This window comes from Salmo salar, chromosome ssa16 (genome assembly GCF_905237065.1).
Source record: "Salmo salar chromosome ssa16, Ssal_v3.1, whole genome shotgun sequence".
NCBI lineage: Eukaryota > Metazoa > Chordata > Actinopteri > Salmoniformes > Salmonidae > Salmo > Salmo salar.
The window spans coordinates 85393271-85411363 of record NC_059457.1 but is presented as its reverse complement, the minus strand read 5'-3'; the positions used below and the strand labels follow the sequence as shown (position 1 = coordinate 85411363).

Genomic DNA, 18093 nt, shown 5'->3' with positions numbered 1-18093 from the left:
GAATGATGTTGCAACGGTAGATGGTCGGTGAATGTTTTAGTCAGTGAATAGTCATTATACAGACAGTAGATAGTCAGTGAATAGTCATTATACAGACAGTAAATAGTCTGTGAATAGTCATTATACAGACAGTAGATAGTCAGTGAATAGTCATTATACAGACAGTAGATAAGTCAGTGAATAGTCATTATACAGACAGTAAATAGTCTGTGAATAGTCATTATACAGACAGTAGATAGTCAGTGAATAGTCATTATACAGACAGTAGATAGTCAGTGAATAGTCATTATACAGACAGTAAATAGTCTGTGAATAGTCATTATACAGACAGTAGATAGTCAGTGAATAGTCATTATACAGACAGTACAATAGTCATTATACAGACAGTAAATAGTCAATGAATAGTCATTATACAGACAGTAAATAGTCAGTGAATAGTCATTATACAGACAGTAAATAGTCAGTGGATAGTCATTATACAGACAGTAAATAGTCAGTGAATAGTCATTATACAGACAGTAGATAGTCAGTGAATAGTCATTATACAGACAGTAGATAGTCGTGAATAGTCAATATATTCCAGACAGTAGATAGTCATTGGATAGTCATTACACAGACAGTAAATAGTCAGTGAATAGTCATTATACAGACAGTAGATAGTCAGTGAATAGGCATTACACGACAGTAGATAGTCAGTGAATAGTCATTATTACAGACAGTAGATAGTCATTGGATAGTCATTACACAGACAGTAAATAGTCAGTGAATAGTCATTATACAGACAAAACCGTGACTCGTCAGTGAAGAGCACTTTTTGCCAGTCCTGTCTGGTCCAGCGACGGTGGGTTTGTGCCCATAGGCGACGTTGTTGCCGGTGATGTCTGGTGAGGACCTGCCTTACAACAGGCCTACAAGCCCTCAGTCCAGCCTCTCTCTGCCTATTGCGGACAGTCTGAGTACTGATGGAGGGATTGTGCGTTCCTGGTGTAACTCGGGCAGTTGTTGTTGCCATCCTGTACCTGTCCCGCAGGTGTGATGTTCGGATCTACCGATCCTGTGCAGGTGTTGTTACATGTGGTCTGCCACTGCGAGGACGATCAGCTGTCCTTCCTGTCTCCCTGTAGCGCTGTCTTAGGCGTTTCACAGTACGGACATTGCAATTTATTGCCCTGGCCACATCTGTAGTCCTCATGCCTCCTTGCAGCATGCCTAAGGCACGTTCACGCAGATGAGCATGGACCCTGGGCACCTTTCTTTTGGTGTTTTTCAGAGTCAGTAGAAAGGCCTCTTTAGTGTTCTAAGTTTTCATAACTGTGACCTTAATTGCCTACGGTCTGTAAGCTGTTACTTTCTTAACGACCGTTCCACAGGTGCATGTTCATTAATTGTTTATGGTTCATTGAACAAGCATGGGAAACAGTGTTTAAACCCTTTACAATGAAGATCTGTGAAGTTATTTGTATTTTTACAAATTATCTTTGTTTCTTTTTTTGTTTATTATAACGTAACATATTATAGTGTAAAATATTATAACACATTATAACATATGTTAATAAGACATTATAAAGTGTTGTACTTGCCTATAACAGAAATAAGCAGCAATATATTCTAAATCTTTAACTTGTTCTTTGAGTTGTCTTTAGGCTTCAGAATGAATGCCTCCTCGTGGCCTATGTTCCTCCTGAGAACCCTGACTGGAGCAGAGATGGCACCAGCCACAGCTTTTAAAAAGGTCAAGAAAGAAAAATGGAACATTTCACATTTACTGATCAATGATTGTAGTGTATCAATGATTTACATGTGTGTACATAAACAGATCTGTCTGGTCTGGACTAACAGAGAGTTCTCTGTGTGTGTATATAAACAGATCTGTCTGGTCTGGACTAACAGAGTTCTCTGTGTATGTATATAAACAGATCTGTCTGGTCTGGACTAACAGAGAGTTCTCTGTGTGTGTATATAAACAGATCTGTATGGTCTGGACTAACAGAGAGTTCTCTCTGTGTGTGTGTGTGTGTATATAAACAGATCTGTCTGGTCTGGACTAACAGAGAGTTCTCTGTGTGTGTATATAAACAGATATGTCTGGTCTGAACTAACAGAGAGTTCTCTGTGGGTGTATATAAACAGATATGTCTGGTCTGGACTAACAGAGAGTTCTCTGTGTGTGTGTGTATATATAAACAGATCTGTATGGTCTGGACTAACAGAGAGTTCTCTGTGTGTGTATATAAACAGATATGTCTGGTCTGGACTAACAGAGAGTTCTCTGTGTGTGTGTGTATATATAAACAGATCTGTATGGTCTGGACTAACAGAGAGTTCTCTGTGTGTGTATATAAACAGATATGTCTGGTCTGAACTAACAGAGAGTTCTCTGTGGGTGTATATAAACAGATATGTCTGGTCTGGACTAACAGAGAGTTCTCTGTGTGTGTGTGTATATATAAACAGATCTGTATGGTCTGGACTAACAGAGAGTTCTGTGTGTGTGTATATAAACAGATATGTCTGGTCTGGACTAACAGAGAGTTCTCTGTGTGTAGGAACCCTCCAAGCCCTCCCAGAACCTCTTTAAACCTGGGATGAAGCTAGAAGCAGTGGACAAGAAGAACCCCTACCTGATCTGCCCGGCAACCATCGGAGAGGTCAAAGGTAACAAGATCTTTTTTTTATTTAACCCACCTTTACCCCATCTCTTTGGAGGACAACTTCATAAGTGTAATTTTTTATTTCCTATAACACTATCGTTCCTTTGTCCCCTATTTGCTGTCTGGTTGATGTATCTCCTGCTACGTCTTACTGTTTGTTATTGTAATCTTTATTTTTAGGTGATGAGATCTTTGTGATGTTTGACGGCTGGAGAGGGGCCTTCGACTACTGGTGCCAGTTTGACTCCAGAGACATATTCCCTGTAGGATGGTGTTCTCTGACCAGGCACAGCATCCAGCCTCCTGGCAACTTCTGTAAGTACCTCAACCTCACCACTAGAGGACAGCAGAGCCCTGCTTTCTGATGCTTTTGGTCTGTCTGTCACCACAGGGTGCTGCTGGCCCAGGGTTTTTTTCTGAAGCTGCCTAAATGAGCAGAGCTGGATGAGAAAAACAAACTATTTCTTTCTGCGAGGATTTCGCTGGCTGTTTCCCCCTATTTCCTGTGTTCTTTCCTGTATATTTGACTAAAATACAACCAGTAGGTTTACTACAGTTAGTACTTTTCCACAGGTAATAATATTCCTTAGTGTGTTCCACTGGTAATAATATTCCTTAGTGTGTTCCACAGGTAATAATATTCCTTAATGTGTTCCACTGGTAATAATATTCCTTAGTGTGTTCCACAGGTAATAATATTCCTTAGTGTGTTCCACTGGTAATAATATTCCTTAATGTGTTCCACAGGTAATAATATTCCTTAGTGTGTTCCACTGGTAATAATATTCCTTAGTGTGTTCCACTGGTAATAATATTCCTTAGTGTGTTCCACAGGTAATAATATTCCTTAATGTGTTCCACAGGTAATAATATTCCTTAATGTGTTCCACAGGTAATAATATTCCTTAATGTGTTCCACAGGTAATAATATTCCTTAGTGTGTTCCACTGGTAATAATATTCCTTAGTGTGTTCCACTGGTAATAATATTCCTTAGTGTGTTCCACAGGTAATAATATTCCTTAGTGTGTTCCACTGGTAATAATATTCCTTAGTGTGTTCCACTGGTAATAATATTCCTTAATGTGTTCCACTGGTAATAATATTCCTTAATGTGTTCCACTGGTAATAATATTCCTTAGTGTGTTCCACTGGTAATAATATTCCTTAGTGTGTTCCACTGGTAATAATATTCCTTAGTGTGTTCCACTGGTAATAATATTCCTTAATGTGTTCCACTGGTAATAATATTCCTTAGTGTGTTCCACTGGTAATAATATTCCTTAGTGTGTTCCACTGGTAATAATATTCCTTAGTGTGTTCCACTGGTAATAATATTCCTTAGTGTGTTCCACTGGTAATAATATTCCTTAGTGTGTTCCACTGGTAATAATATTCCTTAGTGTGTTCCACTGGTAATAATATTCCTTAGTGTGTTCCACTGGTAATAATATTCCTTAGTGTGTTCCACTGGTAATAATATTCCTTAGTGTGTTCCACAGGTAATAATATTCCTTAATGTGTTCCACAGGTAATAATATTCCTTAATGTGTTCCACAGGTAATAATATTCCTTAGTGTGTTCCACTGGTAATAATATTCCTTAGTGTGTTCCACTGGTAATAATATTCCTTAGTGTGTTCCACTGGTAATAATATTCCTTAGTGTGTTCCACTGGTAATAATATTCCTTAGTGTGTTCCACAGGTAATAATATTCCTTAGTGTGTTCCACTGGTAATAATATTCCTTAGTGTGTTCCACTGGTAATAATATTCCTTAGTGTGTTCCACTGGTAATAATATTCCTTAGTGTGTTCCACTGGTAATAATATTCCTTAGTGTGTTCCACTGGTAATAATATTCCTTAGTGTGTTCCACTGGTAATAATATTCCTTAGTGTGTTCCACTGGTAATAATATTCCTTAGTGTGTTCCACTGGTAATAATATTCCTTAGTGTGTTCCACAGGTAATAATATTCCTTAATGTGTTCCACTGGTAATAATATTCCTTAGTGTGTTCCACTGGTAATAATATTCCTTAGTGTGTTCCACTGGTAATAATATTCCTTAGTGTGTTCCACTGGTAATAATATTCCTTAGTGTGTTCCACTGGTAATAATATTCCTTAGTGTGTTCCACTGGTAATAATATTCCTTAATGTGTTCCACTGGTAATAATATTCCTTAGTGTGTTCCACTGGTAATAATATTCCTTAGTGTGTTCCACTGGTAATAATATTCCTTAGTGTGTTCCACTGGTAATAATATTCCTTAATGTGTTCCACAGGTAATAATATTCCTTAGTGTGTTCCACTGGTAATAATATTCCTTAGTGTGTTCCACTGGTAATAATATTCCTTAGTGTGTTCCACTGGTAATAATATTCCTTAATGTGTTCCACTGGTAATAATATTCCTTAATGTGTTCCACTGGTAATAATATTCCTTAGTGTGTTCCACTGGTAATAATATTCCTTAGTGTGTTCCACTGGTAATAATATTCCTTAGTGTGTTCCACTGGTAATAATATTCCTTAGTGTGTTCCACTGGTAATAATATTCCTTAGTGTGTTCCACTGGTAATAATATTCCTTAATGTGTTCCACTGGTAATAATATTCCTTAGTGTGTTCCACTGGTAATAATATTCCTTAGTGTGTTCCACTGGTAATAATATTCCTTAGTGTGTTCCACTGGTAATAATATTCCTTAGTGTGTTCCACTGGTAATAATATTCCTTAGTGTGTTCCACTGGTAATAATATTCCTTAGTGTGTTCCACTGGTAATAATATTCCTTAGTGTGTTCCACTGGTAATAATATTCCTTAGTGTGTTCCACTGGTAATAATATTCCTTAGTGTGTTCCACAGGTAATAATATTCCTTAGTGTGTTCCACTGGTAATAATATTCCTTAGTGTGTTCCACTGGTAATAATATTCCTTAGTGTGTTCCACTGGTAATAATATTCCTTAATGTGTTCCACAGGTAATAATATTCCTTAGTGTGTTCCACTGGTAATAATATTCCTTAATGTGTTCCACAGGTAATAATATTCCTTAGTGTGTTCCACTGGTAATAATATTCCTTAGTGTGTTCCACTGGTAATAATATTCCTTAGTGTGTTCCACTGGTAATAATATTCCTTAGTGTGTTCCACTGGTAATAATATTCCTTAATGTGTTCCACAGGTAATAATATTCCTTAGTGTGTTCCACTGGTAATAATATTCCTTAGTGTGTTCCACTGGTAATAATATTCCTTAGTGTGTTCCACTGGTAATAATATTCCTTAGTGTGTTCCACTGGTAATAATATTCCTTAGTGTGTTCCACTGGTAATAATATTCCTTAGTGTGTTCCACTGGTAATAATATTCCTTAGTGTGTTCCACTGGTAATAATATTCCTTAGTGTGTTCCACTGGTAATAATATTCCTTAGTGTGTTCCACTGGTAATAATATTCCTTAATGTGTTCCACTGGTAATAATATTCCTTAGTGTGTTCCACTGGTAATAATATTCCTTAGTGTGTTCCACTGGTAATAATATTCCTTAGTGTGTTCCACTGGTAATAATATTCCTTAGTGTGTTCCACTGGTAATAATATTCCTTAATGTGTTCCACTGGTAATAATATTCCTTAGTGTGTTCCACTGGTAATAATATTCCTTAGTGTGTTCCACAGGTAATAATATTCCTTAGTGTGTTCCACTGGTAATAATATTCCTTAGTGTGTTCCACTGGTAATAATATTCCTTAGTGTGTTCCACTGGTAATAATATTCCTTAGTGTGTTCCACTGGTAATAATATTCCTTAGTGTGTTCCACTGGTAATAATATTCCTTAGTGTGTTCCACTGGTAATAATATTCCTTAGTGTGTTCCACTGGTAATAATATTCCTTAGTGTGTTCCACTGGTAATAATATTCCTTAATGTGTTCCACAGGTAATAATATTCCTTAGTGTGTTCCACTGGTAATAATATTCCTTAGTGTGTTCCACTGGTAATAATATTCCTTAGTGTGTTCCACTGGTAATAATATTCCTTAGTGTGTTCCACTGGTAATAATATTCCTTAGTGTGTTCCACTGGTAATAATATTCCTTAGTGTGTTCCACTGGTAATAATATTCCTTAGTGTGTTCCACTGGTAATAATATTCCTTAGTGTGTTCCACTGGTAATAATATTCCTTAGTGTGTTCCACTGGTAATAATATTCCTTAGTGTGTTCCACTGGTAATAATATTCCTTAGTGTGTTCCACTGGTAATAATATTCCTTAATGTGTTCCACTGGTAATAATATTCCTTAGTGTGTTCCACTGGTAATAATATTCCTTAGTGTGTTCCACTGGTAATAATATTCCTTAATGTGTTCCACTGGTAATAATATTCCTTAATGTGTTCCACTGGTAATAATATTCCTTAATGTGTTCCAGCAGGATTGTCCTTCCACACATTGCATTTGGGTCTAGTTTGCTTGTAAAAAGTCAAGATTATATATATATATATTTGACAGGTTAAGATAATTTTCTGTTTCAAGTAAATGATTGTAAATATATGATTGTGAGCTTCATAATATCTTCCTTAATGTGTTATCTGTTTAACACTCTACTGCACACAACCTTTTTACCCCCATATCATTTTTTTTTAATTCCTACACATGACAATATGAGATGACATGTCTGTAAACAAGCCAATGAGGTGCAGAAGTTGGTATGATGTATCAATTGGGGGAGGGACCTTCTTTCAGGAAGCAGAGCGACCTGAGTGCATGGTGTGAGTGAAGGGTACAATGCATTTCATTATTTTGCATGTTTAAATAGAGACAATCAAAAATATGTACTTGTGTAGGAACCTCTACAGGAGAATATTTGATTGGTTTTAAACATTTCATTTTTATCTTTATTCAAAAAATGAAATGTTATTTTTGTTGCCTCAGGGCAACGTTGTGCAGTCGGGCTACTTTTCTTTTTGCCTCAGGGCAATATCATGCTCAATGAAAGACGTGTAAAATGATGGCCGTGGACAATGTTTTGGCCAACATATCCACTGACATTCACAGGCAGTGGACACAGAGACATTCCATTCTAGCCTAATCTGATAGAGAGGGCCGTGAACTTTAGGACAATGACAGCTAGGAAGAATGGGCCCCACTTGTATTTTCTAATGAAAATAGTGCTTCTTTGTACTACGTTCCCCTTAATCTGTTGTTGGTCTTAAACATTAGTTTCATGTTATATTCTGTCTTTTTTTAAATCATTTTTTTTTCAATTATTGATACATTATCAAAAAGCATAAAACTTCCCAAAAAATAGTATGAAATATTTGTAGTAATGAACAACCAAATGGTGTGCAGTACAGGGTTAATCCTTCATCAAGTCTTAGTGGCAGCTGCTGTTGATTGTTAATGCTGGAATACTACATGTAGCTGTATTGTTCATACCTATTTGTTCATGTCAAGCTGTGACCAATTATTGTTCCTTCTCAGCATACCACAGGGTATGTGTTGCTTTTAATAACCCTTTGATTGGTAAACCCTCTTAGTAAGGCTGATGATCAGTAGGCCTTTATTTCATCTGTTGTACACAGACTTCCCTTGGGTTTCTTCAATTCCTCAACTTGACCCATTTTTCACAGAAATCTACCCATTTCTTAAATCATTTCTGGTTATTTTGAAGTAATTTGTTCTTAACACCAAACAAACTAAAATAGAGAAGTAATGAACTCTTAATTCCATGACAAATGAAAGGGGTTTAACACAACGTTGACTCACCTGCCAATCATTTTAAATGTGTGTGTGTGAATGATTTCAGCTCAGACACACTTTCTTTCAGTGCAGGAAGAATGTTGTTTTGCCTTATTTGATTACCAGCCAGGGCCTGTCATCCCTGCTACAGTACTGTATGGTAGTTTTGATAGGTTTTAGCATACACAAAACATCCAGCAGTCTTCTATACTCAACACTATCTATCACTTTACTTAGAGAGTCACAACAACTCTCGCAGTACAGCTTCATGATCTCTTGTGCTATAAAGCTCCATGCTGCTCTCTACAGCTCCGACAGGGGGAATTGATATGGATAGCATTAAGACTTCTGACAGAGGTTGTATCCCAAATAGCCCCCTATTCCCTATATAGTGCACTGGTCAAACTGAGTGCACTATAAAGGGAATAGGGGGCAATTGGGATATAGTCTGTGACTGATGGTGGTAGTTATGTGTCTTTCAAACCGGCCTCAATCTGGTCCTCTTCCCTCGAGCAACTGGCATGTTTACAACTCTCTTCCTGTGTGTGTGTGTGTGTGTGTGTGTGTGTGTGTGTGTGTGTGTGTGTGTGTGTGTGTGTGTGTGTGCCACGGTGTAGGTGCAGAGAGGATATAGTATGACGTGGAGATGGATGCATCTCTTCTCTCAGCAGAACTTTAACAGTTAGGAAACACACACTTCCTCTATCTCAGTATCAGTAACAGTCAGTCTGGTGGGGGGTTTACTACCACCTTGTTCAGGCCAACAGCTCACATTTCTCTGACTGAAAAAAGTCTTTATCAGGCTTCAGATTTCTATCTCTTTTGCTATGTTTTTTTAACGATGCAATATGCAGAAATCGCTCTGCTATTTCCTGGTTGCTAAAATTCTAATAGTTCTCCTGATTTCAGTTTGTTCCAAAACAACCAATACATGGTACAATGATTCTCTACACTATCTAACGAGCTGTGAGTAGAATCATTGTAACGTCTAACGAGCTGTGAGTAGAATCATTGTATCGTCTAACGAGCTGTGAGTAGAATCATTGTAACGTCTAAAGAGCTGTGAGTAGAATCATTGTACCGTCTAACGAGCTGTGAGTAGAATCATTGTAACGTCTAAAGAGCTGTGAATAGAATCATTGTATCGTCTAACGAGCTGTGAGTAGAATCATTGTAACGTCTAAAGAGCTGTGAGTAGAATCTTTGTATCATCTAACGAGCTGTGAGTAGAATCATTGTAACGTCTAAAGAGCTGTGAGTAGAATCATTGTAACGTCTAAAGAGCTGTGAGTAGAATCTTTGTATCGTCTAACGAGCTGTGAGTAGAATCATTGTAATGTCTAAAGAGCTGTGAGTAGAATCTTTGTATCGTCTAAAGAGCTGTGAGTAGAATCATTGTAACGTCTAAAGAGCTGTGAGTAGAATCATTGTAATGTCTAAAGAGCTGTGAGTAGAATCTTTGTATCGTCTAAAGAGCTGTGAGTAGAATCATTGTAACGTCTAAAGAGCTGTGAGTAGAATCATTGTATCGTCTGAAGAGCTGTGAGTAGAATCATTGTATCGTCTAAAGAGCTGTGAGTAGAATCATTGTAACGTCTAAAGAGCTGTGAGTAGAATCATTGTAACGTCTAAAGAGCTGTGAGTAGAATCATTGTAATGTCTAAAGAGCTGTGAGTAGAATCATTGTAATGTCTAAAGAGCTGTGAAATATATTTTCATTAAACAAACAAAACTGTGTTTTCAGCTGTTTGAATCTGGTGAAAGAAAACCGGAAGTAATCGAGGCAAAACCTAAATTTTTAAGAACGGGAAGCATAGGAATAGAGCACATAGAACAGATCTACTGCTTCTTAGACTTGCTTTCAATGAGAATGACAGATCTATATAAACACATGTCTATGTGAATTTGGTTGGGTCCCCAAAAAGTGACATATTGCTGCTTTTAAAAGAGGTAATGAACATTTATAATTTTTAGTCATCTTACAAACATTTGTTTTTATTTTTATGTTTTGTTAAACTTTTGTTTGGTTTGATCATAATTTCTACCAAGTTGTATTATGAATCTTTTATAAGAAGTTATCAATGCAACTTGTTCATTTGATGCAGAAATTTAGATGGAGAAAAACGTTTCCTTCCCTTAGCTGCTTTTAGAGACCAATGAGATCTATCCTCAGGGTGGGGACTATTCTCCTCCATCTCCCTTCCAATGTGAGTGTGATTAGGGGATAATTGGCAGAAGATCGGTCTCAGTTATGAGCCATCGGAGGGATGTGGGGGTAGAGAGGGTGTGGGCGTGGTTGAAGGGGCGGCCTCACACTTTACCCACGTCTCTATTGTTGAACGTCCCCCTGGTTGTTGAGACAGCATGCAGTCTGATGGAACAAGAGTACTGCCGGACGCACAGTGGAGAGAACAGCCCACCGATTATTTAGCATTTACATTTCAATAGTTATCTCGTACACTAGTTTAGTTTTTGGTTTTAATTAACAGTGATTGAGTAATCAGATTAAGGGATGTAAGAAAGTGTATATTTTATCCATTATAAATAAACATTATTTTAGTTTTTTGATTAAGAGAAGGAATGTGAGAATCTTTAAACAATAAGCCATTCAATGACCTTATGAAAGTACATTCAGCCCAGTCTGTTATTACCTTTAACACTGAATCATTTCTAGACTAAATCCTTCCCATACTAATGTACAGTTAGGAATGTTTTCATTTTCCTTATTAGCAAAAGGCTGTTTTGGGTTTTATTTTAGCAATCAGAAAATAATAAATATTAAAAAATGTTTTTTGTATAATTTTGATCCTGATATATAGTTACTTTTTCCCTTAAACATTAACTATCTTTATTGTAGATTTTAGAAAAATAAAAAGTAATTTAGCTTTGAGTTGCCAACTATGACTTTTTCATCAAAGTCAAATGAACTTTAGTTTTATGAGGTGAAATGAACTTTAGTTTTATGAGGTGAAATGAACTTTAGTTTTATGAGGTGAAATTAACTTTAGCGGATGTGTCATACAATTAAACATAGTTTATCAAATGACGTTTTGGTGGTGTTTTTTGATATTTTTTACTAGCAGCCAAACGGTTTACGTCTTGTTCTTCTACTGTTAGAGTAGAGAAAGACAATTACAAAAGAAAAGTGTCATTTTAGTATTGTAGTGAATAGATCTTTTTCATTCATAAAATAATAATTTAATCCCATTGTATAAAAATGCCACACAAATGCTCTTCATCAGTAAATGAGGAATAACTGTTGCTTTTTCAAAACAAACACTGTAGAACACTTTCATTCTTATTTACCACTTCAGTTAAAGTAACATGATGATTGATCTTCATGAACTATGTGATTGTAAAGAAACAGTAGAGGAGTGTGCTGAAGTGAATTTCTAGCTGTTGTCTTTGGTTGGTTGTGTCTGTTCTACCTCACTAGCGTTAGTTATGCATGATGGGAAAACAGCCTCTTCTTCTGACACTTTTACAACAGACCATTTCTGAATTTATTAGGGGAATCATTTCCTGTAGTTCACAGTCCGACACCCTAACCCCACCGGCAGGCTGCCAAGCCACACCCCCATGTATTATGGTCTTATTATAACCTGAAGTAAATAACCCTCAGATCATTTCTCTGGCTCCATGGTGAAATATCCATATGAGCAGCATTGAGGTCTTGTTTTCTGGAGATGAAGCAGTCTTTGTTTGCCTCAGATCAGTCAGATTAGGAGACTTTCTGAAGCAGGATGGTTGCTTCCTAAATGGCACCCTATTCCCTTTATAGTGCACTACTATAGACCAGGGCCCCTATAAAGGGCACAGGGTGTTATTTGAGACAGACATAGTATGTAAAGCCGTGGCTGCTGCTGCTCCGTGCTCCCTGCCACTGTTTCCTGCCCCTATCCAAGCTGTCTTTCACCAGGTCCTCCAGGGACGTCTGAATAGGCTTGGGTTACGGAGAGAGGGATGAGGAACCCCCCCCTCTTCTTGGGTTCCGAGTCGGGGAGACCCCTCTCCCCTTTCCTCCCATTCTCCTGGAGGGTTGTCTGAGCCTTCTAATGCAGCCTACAGGAGACCCCTCTCCCCTTTCCTCCCATTCTCCTGGAGGGTTGTCTGAGCCTTCTAATGCAGCCTACAGGAGACCCCTCTCCCTTCTGTTAATCTCCTTTCCTCCCATTCTCCTGGAGGGTTGTCTGAGCCTTCTAATGCAGCCTACAGGAGACCCCTCTCCCCTTTCCTCCCATTCTCCTGGAGGGTTGTCTGAGCCTTCTAATGCAGCCTACAGGAGACCCCTCTCCCCTTTCCTCCCATTCTCCTGGAGGGTTGTCTGAGCCTTCTAATGCAGCCTACAGGAGACCCCTCTCCCTTTCCTCCCATTCTCCTGGAGGGTTGTCTGAGCCTTCTAATGCAGCCTACAGGAGACCCCTCTCCCCTTTCCTCCCATTCTCCTGGAGGGTTGTCTGAGCCTTCTAATGCAGCCTACAGGAGACCCCTCTCCCCTTTCCTCCCATTCTCCTGGAGGGTTGTCTGAGCCTTCTAATGCAGCCTACAGGAGACCCCTCTCCCCTTTCCTCCCATTCTCCTGGAGGGTTGTCTGAGCCTTCTAATGCAGCCTACAGGAGACCTCTTATGCCCATTCCTCAATCGGAGTCCTCTCATCCATTTTAACCTTTTACACCCACCCCTCTCCCCAGGCACCCCGCCTCTCAACCCCCCTCGCCCCCTCAGAGAGTTGTGCAGGGGCCTGGCGAGGAGAGTGAACGGCAGGCAGGTGACCGATGAGCACTGTCAATATAGCTCTTTGATCACATGCATAAAACCCTTCCCCCTTTACCCCTCCCTCCCTCCCACTCCTCCTCCGCCTGCTAGCCCCATCCACCCCCCTCCTCTTTCCCTGCGATGCAAATCAGCCGTCCAGCTCTCTGCTGCTCTGCTCTGTTCATTCACAGGGACAGAGGGAGGGGCCACTAGCAGCCAGCTCCTCCTGTTTCTAATACCGCCTCAGTCAGGCAGGCAGCAGCATGGGGCTTTGTTGTGGACTGGAGCTGGACAGAAAAAGAGAGAACGAGGGAAGGAGAGAGAAATAGGGAGAATAGAGAGAGAGGAAAAGGGAGAAGAGGGGAGAGAGAGAGACCCTGACGTTAACCAGGGGTCAAACTAGTAAAGAGGGACTGTTCTGTTGTTGTGGACTGCTGCTGTTGCTGCCCCGAAACGTAGCGCCGTGTTGGGAGTTCCTGGTGAGTTTGCTGCCTCTGCTTTTGTCTCGTGTCTATTTTTAACTAGTGGTGGCTGTTCAGTTCCTCTTCCTCTCACGTGAGAGCCGGCGTTAGACTTCGTCTTGGTTAGCAGTCAGTTTCTAGAAAGGAGGGAATCCACTGTTTGTGTGAATGAATGGCCGTTGCATCTCAGTTACCCGTAGATGTACTTAATGCAGATGATGTAGCTATTGTTTGCATGGCCCTGACTGTTTCAACCACTCTCTTTGTTTGCTCTGGTTGATTTGAATTATTGAAACGAGGGCTTATAGGGTACAGTCATTGATATTTAGGACTTCTGGTCTCTGCTCAGGGTTGGTATGTGTTAAGACAACGGAATTGTGTCAGAACCATGCAATAGAACCATGCAAATTGCTTCATAAATGTACATTTCAGAATATAATTGTCCATACATTTAAATACACAATTTAGCCCTTAGAGAATTGCTTTACTCTCTTATGTTTATGGAAATAGTCACCCATCTTTTTATGCAAAAACCTTGTTTGTAATTATTAGAACATCCTGAAGTAGAAGTACTTTTCTATCAAGTTAAATGTTTTTTCACTCTAAAAATAATTGTTCTGTTTGATGTTTGACACAGTAACAGATTGTTTAAATGGGTCTACCTGGGGCTATCAGTACCACCCTACCCCCTCTCTAAACCCCAGTCTTCCCCTGGTCTACCATACTACCCCCTCTCTAAACCCCAGTCTTCCCCTGGTCTACCATACTACCCCCTCTCTAAACCCCAGTGCTCCCCTGGTCTACCACCCTACCCCCTCTCTAAACCCCAGTCCTCCCCTGGTCTACCACCCTACCTCCTCTCTAAACCCCAGTCCTCCCCTGGTCTACCATACTACCTCCTCTCTAAACCCCAGTCCTCCCCTGGTCTACCATACTACCCCCTCTCTAAACCCCAGTCCTCCCCTGGTCTACCACCCTACCCCCTCTCTAAACCCCAGTCCTCCCCTGGTCTACCATACTATCCCCTCTCTAAACCCCAGTGCTCCCCTGGTCTACCACCCTACCCCCTCTCTAAACCCCAGTCCTCCCCTGGTCTACCATACTATCCCCTCTCTAAACCCCAGTCCTCCCCTGGTCTACCACCCTACCCCCTCTCTAAACCCCAGTCTTCCCCTGGTCTACCATACTACCCCCTCTCTAAACCCCAGTCCTCCCCTGGTCTACTACCCCAGCCCTGGTCTACCACCCTACCCCCTCTCTAAACCCCAGTCCTCCCCTGGTCTACCATACTACCCCCTCTCTAAACCCCAGTGTTCCCCTGGTCTACCACCCTACCCCCTCTCTAAACCCCAGTCCTCCCCTGGTCTACCATACTACCTCCTCTCTAAACCCCACCCCAGTCCTTCCCTGGTCTACCATACTACCTCCTCTCTAAACCCCACCCCAGTCCTTCCCTGGTCTACCGTACTACCCCCTCTCTAAACCCCCAGTCCTTCCCTGGTCTACCGTACTACCCCCTCTCTAAACCCCAGTCCTTCCCTGGTCTACCGTACTACCCCCTCTCTAAACCCCAGTCCTTCCCTGGTCTACCGTACTACCTCCTCTCTAAACCCCAGTCCTTCTCTGGTCTACCGTACTACCTCCTCTCTAAACCCCAGTCCTTCCCTGGTCTACCGTACTATCCCCTCTCTAAACCCCAGCCCAGTCCTCCCCTGGTCTACCATACTACCCCCTCTCTAAACCCCAGTGCTCCCCTGGTCTACCACCCTACCCCCTCTCTAAACCCCAGTCCTCCCCTGGTCTACCATACTACCTCCTCTCTAAACCCCACCCCAGTCCTTCCCTGGTCTACCATACTACCTCCTCTCTAAACCCCACCCCAGTCCTTCCCTGGTCTACCGTACTACCCCTCTCTAAACCCCCAGTCCTTCCCTGGTCTACCGTACTACCCCCTCTCTAAACCCCAGTCCTTCCCTGGTCTACCGTACTACCCCCTCTCTAAACCCCAGTCCTTCCCTGGTCTACCGTACTACCCCCTCTCTAAACCCCAGTCCTTCCCTGGTCTACCGTACTACCTCCTCTCTAAACCCCAGTCCTTCTCTGGTCTACCGTACTACCTCCTCTCTAAACCCCAGTCCTTCCCTGGTCTACCGTACTATCCCCTCTCTAAACCCCAGCCCAGTCCTCCCCTGGTCTACCATACTACCTCCTCTCTAAACCCCACCCCAGTCCTTCCCTGGTCTACCATACTACCTCCTCTCTAATCCTCAGTCCTCCCCTGGTCTACCATACTACCTCCTCTAAACCCCACCCCAGTCCTTCCCTGGTCTACCGTACTACCCCCGCTCTAAACCCCAGCCCAGTCCTTCCCTGGTCTACCATACTACCCCCTCTCTAAACCCCAGTCCTTCCCTGGTCTACCGTACTACCTCCTCTCTAAACCCCAGCCCAGTCCTTCCCTGGTCTACCATACTACCTCCTCTCTAAACCCCACCCCAGTCCTTCCCTTGTCTACCATACTACCCCCTCTCTAAACCCCAGTCCTTCCCTGGTCTACCGTACTACCTCCTCTCTAAACCCCAGCCCTTCCCTGGTCTACCGTACTACCCCCTCTCTAAACCCCAGCCCAGTCCTTCCCTGGTCTACCGTACTACCTCCTCTCTAAACCCCAGTCCAGTCCTCCCCTGGTCTCAAAACATGTGGTTCATATTCACACTGCACCAGGGAGCTCAATGGTTCTGGGACAGAACCAGATTCCCTCCAGACCTCCCAGAGCTCCCAGTTCAAACTGAAATGGAAATATTACAGGAGGGAAAGCTGGGTAATACGGCTTGAGGCGTGGTCAAACACACACACACACACACACACACACACACACACACACACACACACACACACACACACACACACACACACACACACACACACACACACACACACACACACACACACACAGGCCCCGACCCAACCCCCAACCAGTCATCCAGGCCGCCAGGCAGGAGCCACACTTCTCAGCCCCAGTAGCAGCGCCCCTCACCGCCCCGGGGCTCCAGACCTCCTGGCCACCGGGTCATTGGGTCAGCCTGAAATGACCCATCATGATTAACTCCTTACACTCTTACTGCAGAACACAGGACAGGTTTAACGGAATGGAATGGAAGGTTCTATGTTAGAACAACTAGAGGGACAGTTTAATATAAACTGAATGGAAGGTTCTATGTTAGAACAACTAGAGGGACAGTTTAATATAAACTGAATGGAAGGTTCTATGTTAGAACAACTAGGGGGACAGTTTAATATAAACTGAATGGAAGGTTCTATGTTAGAACAACTAGAGGGACAGTTTAATATAAACTGAATGGAACGTTCTATGTTAGAACAACTAGGGGGACAGTTTAATATAAACTGAATGGAAGGTTCTATGTTAGAACAACTAGAGGGACAGTTTAATATAAACTGAATGGAAGGTTCTATGTTAGAACAACTAGAGGGACAGTTTAATATAAACTGAATGGAAGGTTCTATGTTAGAACAACTAGAGGGACAGTTTAATATAAACTGAATGGAAGGTTCTATGTTAGAACAACTAGGGGGACAGTTTAATATAAACTGAATGGAAGGTTCTATGTTAGAACAACTAGGGGGACAGTTTAATATAAACTGAATGGAAGGTTCTATGTTAGAACAAATAGGGGGACAGTTTAATATAAACTGAATGGAAGGTTCTATGTTAGAACAACTAGGGGGACAGTTTAATATAAACTGAATGGAAGGTTCTATGTTAGAACAACTAGGGGGACAGTTTAATATAAACTGAATGGAAGGTTCTATGTTAGAACAACTAGGGGGACAGTTTAATATAAACTGAATGGAAGGTTCTATGTTAGAACAACTAGGGGGACAGTTTAATATAAACTGAATGGAAGGTTCTATGTTAGAACAACTAGAGGGACAGTTTAATATAAACTGAATGGAAGGTTCTATGTTAGAACAACTAGGGGGAGAGTTTAATATAAACTGAATGGAAGGTTCTATGTTAGAACAACTAGAGGGACAGTTTAATATAAACTGAATGGAAGGTTCTATGTTAGAACAACTAGGGGGACAGTTTAATATAAACTGAATGGAAGGTTCTATGTTAGAACAACTAGAGGGACAGTTTAATATAAACTGAATGGAAGGTTCTATGTTAGAACAACTAGAGGGACAGTTTAATATAAACTGAATGGAAGGTTCTATGTTAGAACAACTAGAGGGACAGTTTAATATAAACTGAATGGAAGGTTCTATGTTAGAACAACTAGGGGGACAGTTTAATATAAACTGAATGGAAGGTTCTATGTTAGAACAACTAGAGGGACAGTTTAATATAAACTGAATGGAAGGTTCTATGTTAGAACAACTAGGGGGACAGTTTAATATAAACTGAATGGAAGGTTCTATGTTAGAACAACTAGGGGGACAGTTTAATATAAACTGAATGGAAGG

General features: G+C 40.9%; 1 protein-coding gene across 2 annotated transcripts in view; it reads left to right on the top strand.

Moving 5' to 3' along the window:
- The first annotated feature begins 1578 nt into the window (after positions 1-1578).
- Positions 1579-18093, top strand: part of LOC123727913 (sex comb on midleg-like protein 2) — a 37422-nt gene continuing 20907 nt past the window's right edge. For both annotated transcript variants that reach the window (XM_045698315.1, XM_045698314.1), the window contains exons 1-3: positions 1579-1732; positions 2547-2655; positions 2832-2966. In XM_045698315.1, coding sequence (XP_045554271.1) covers positions 1652-1732; positions 2547-2655; positions 2832-2966 — 325 coding nt within the window. In that variant the 5' untranslated portion in view covers positions 1579-1651. The remainder of the gene's footprint in view (positions 1733-2546; positions 2656-2831; positions 2967-18093) is intronic.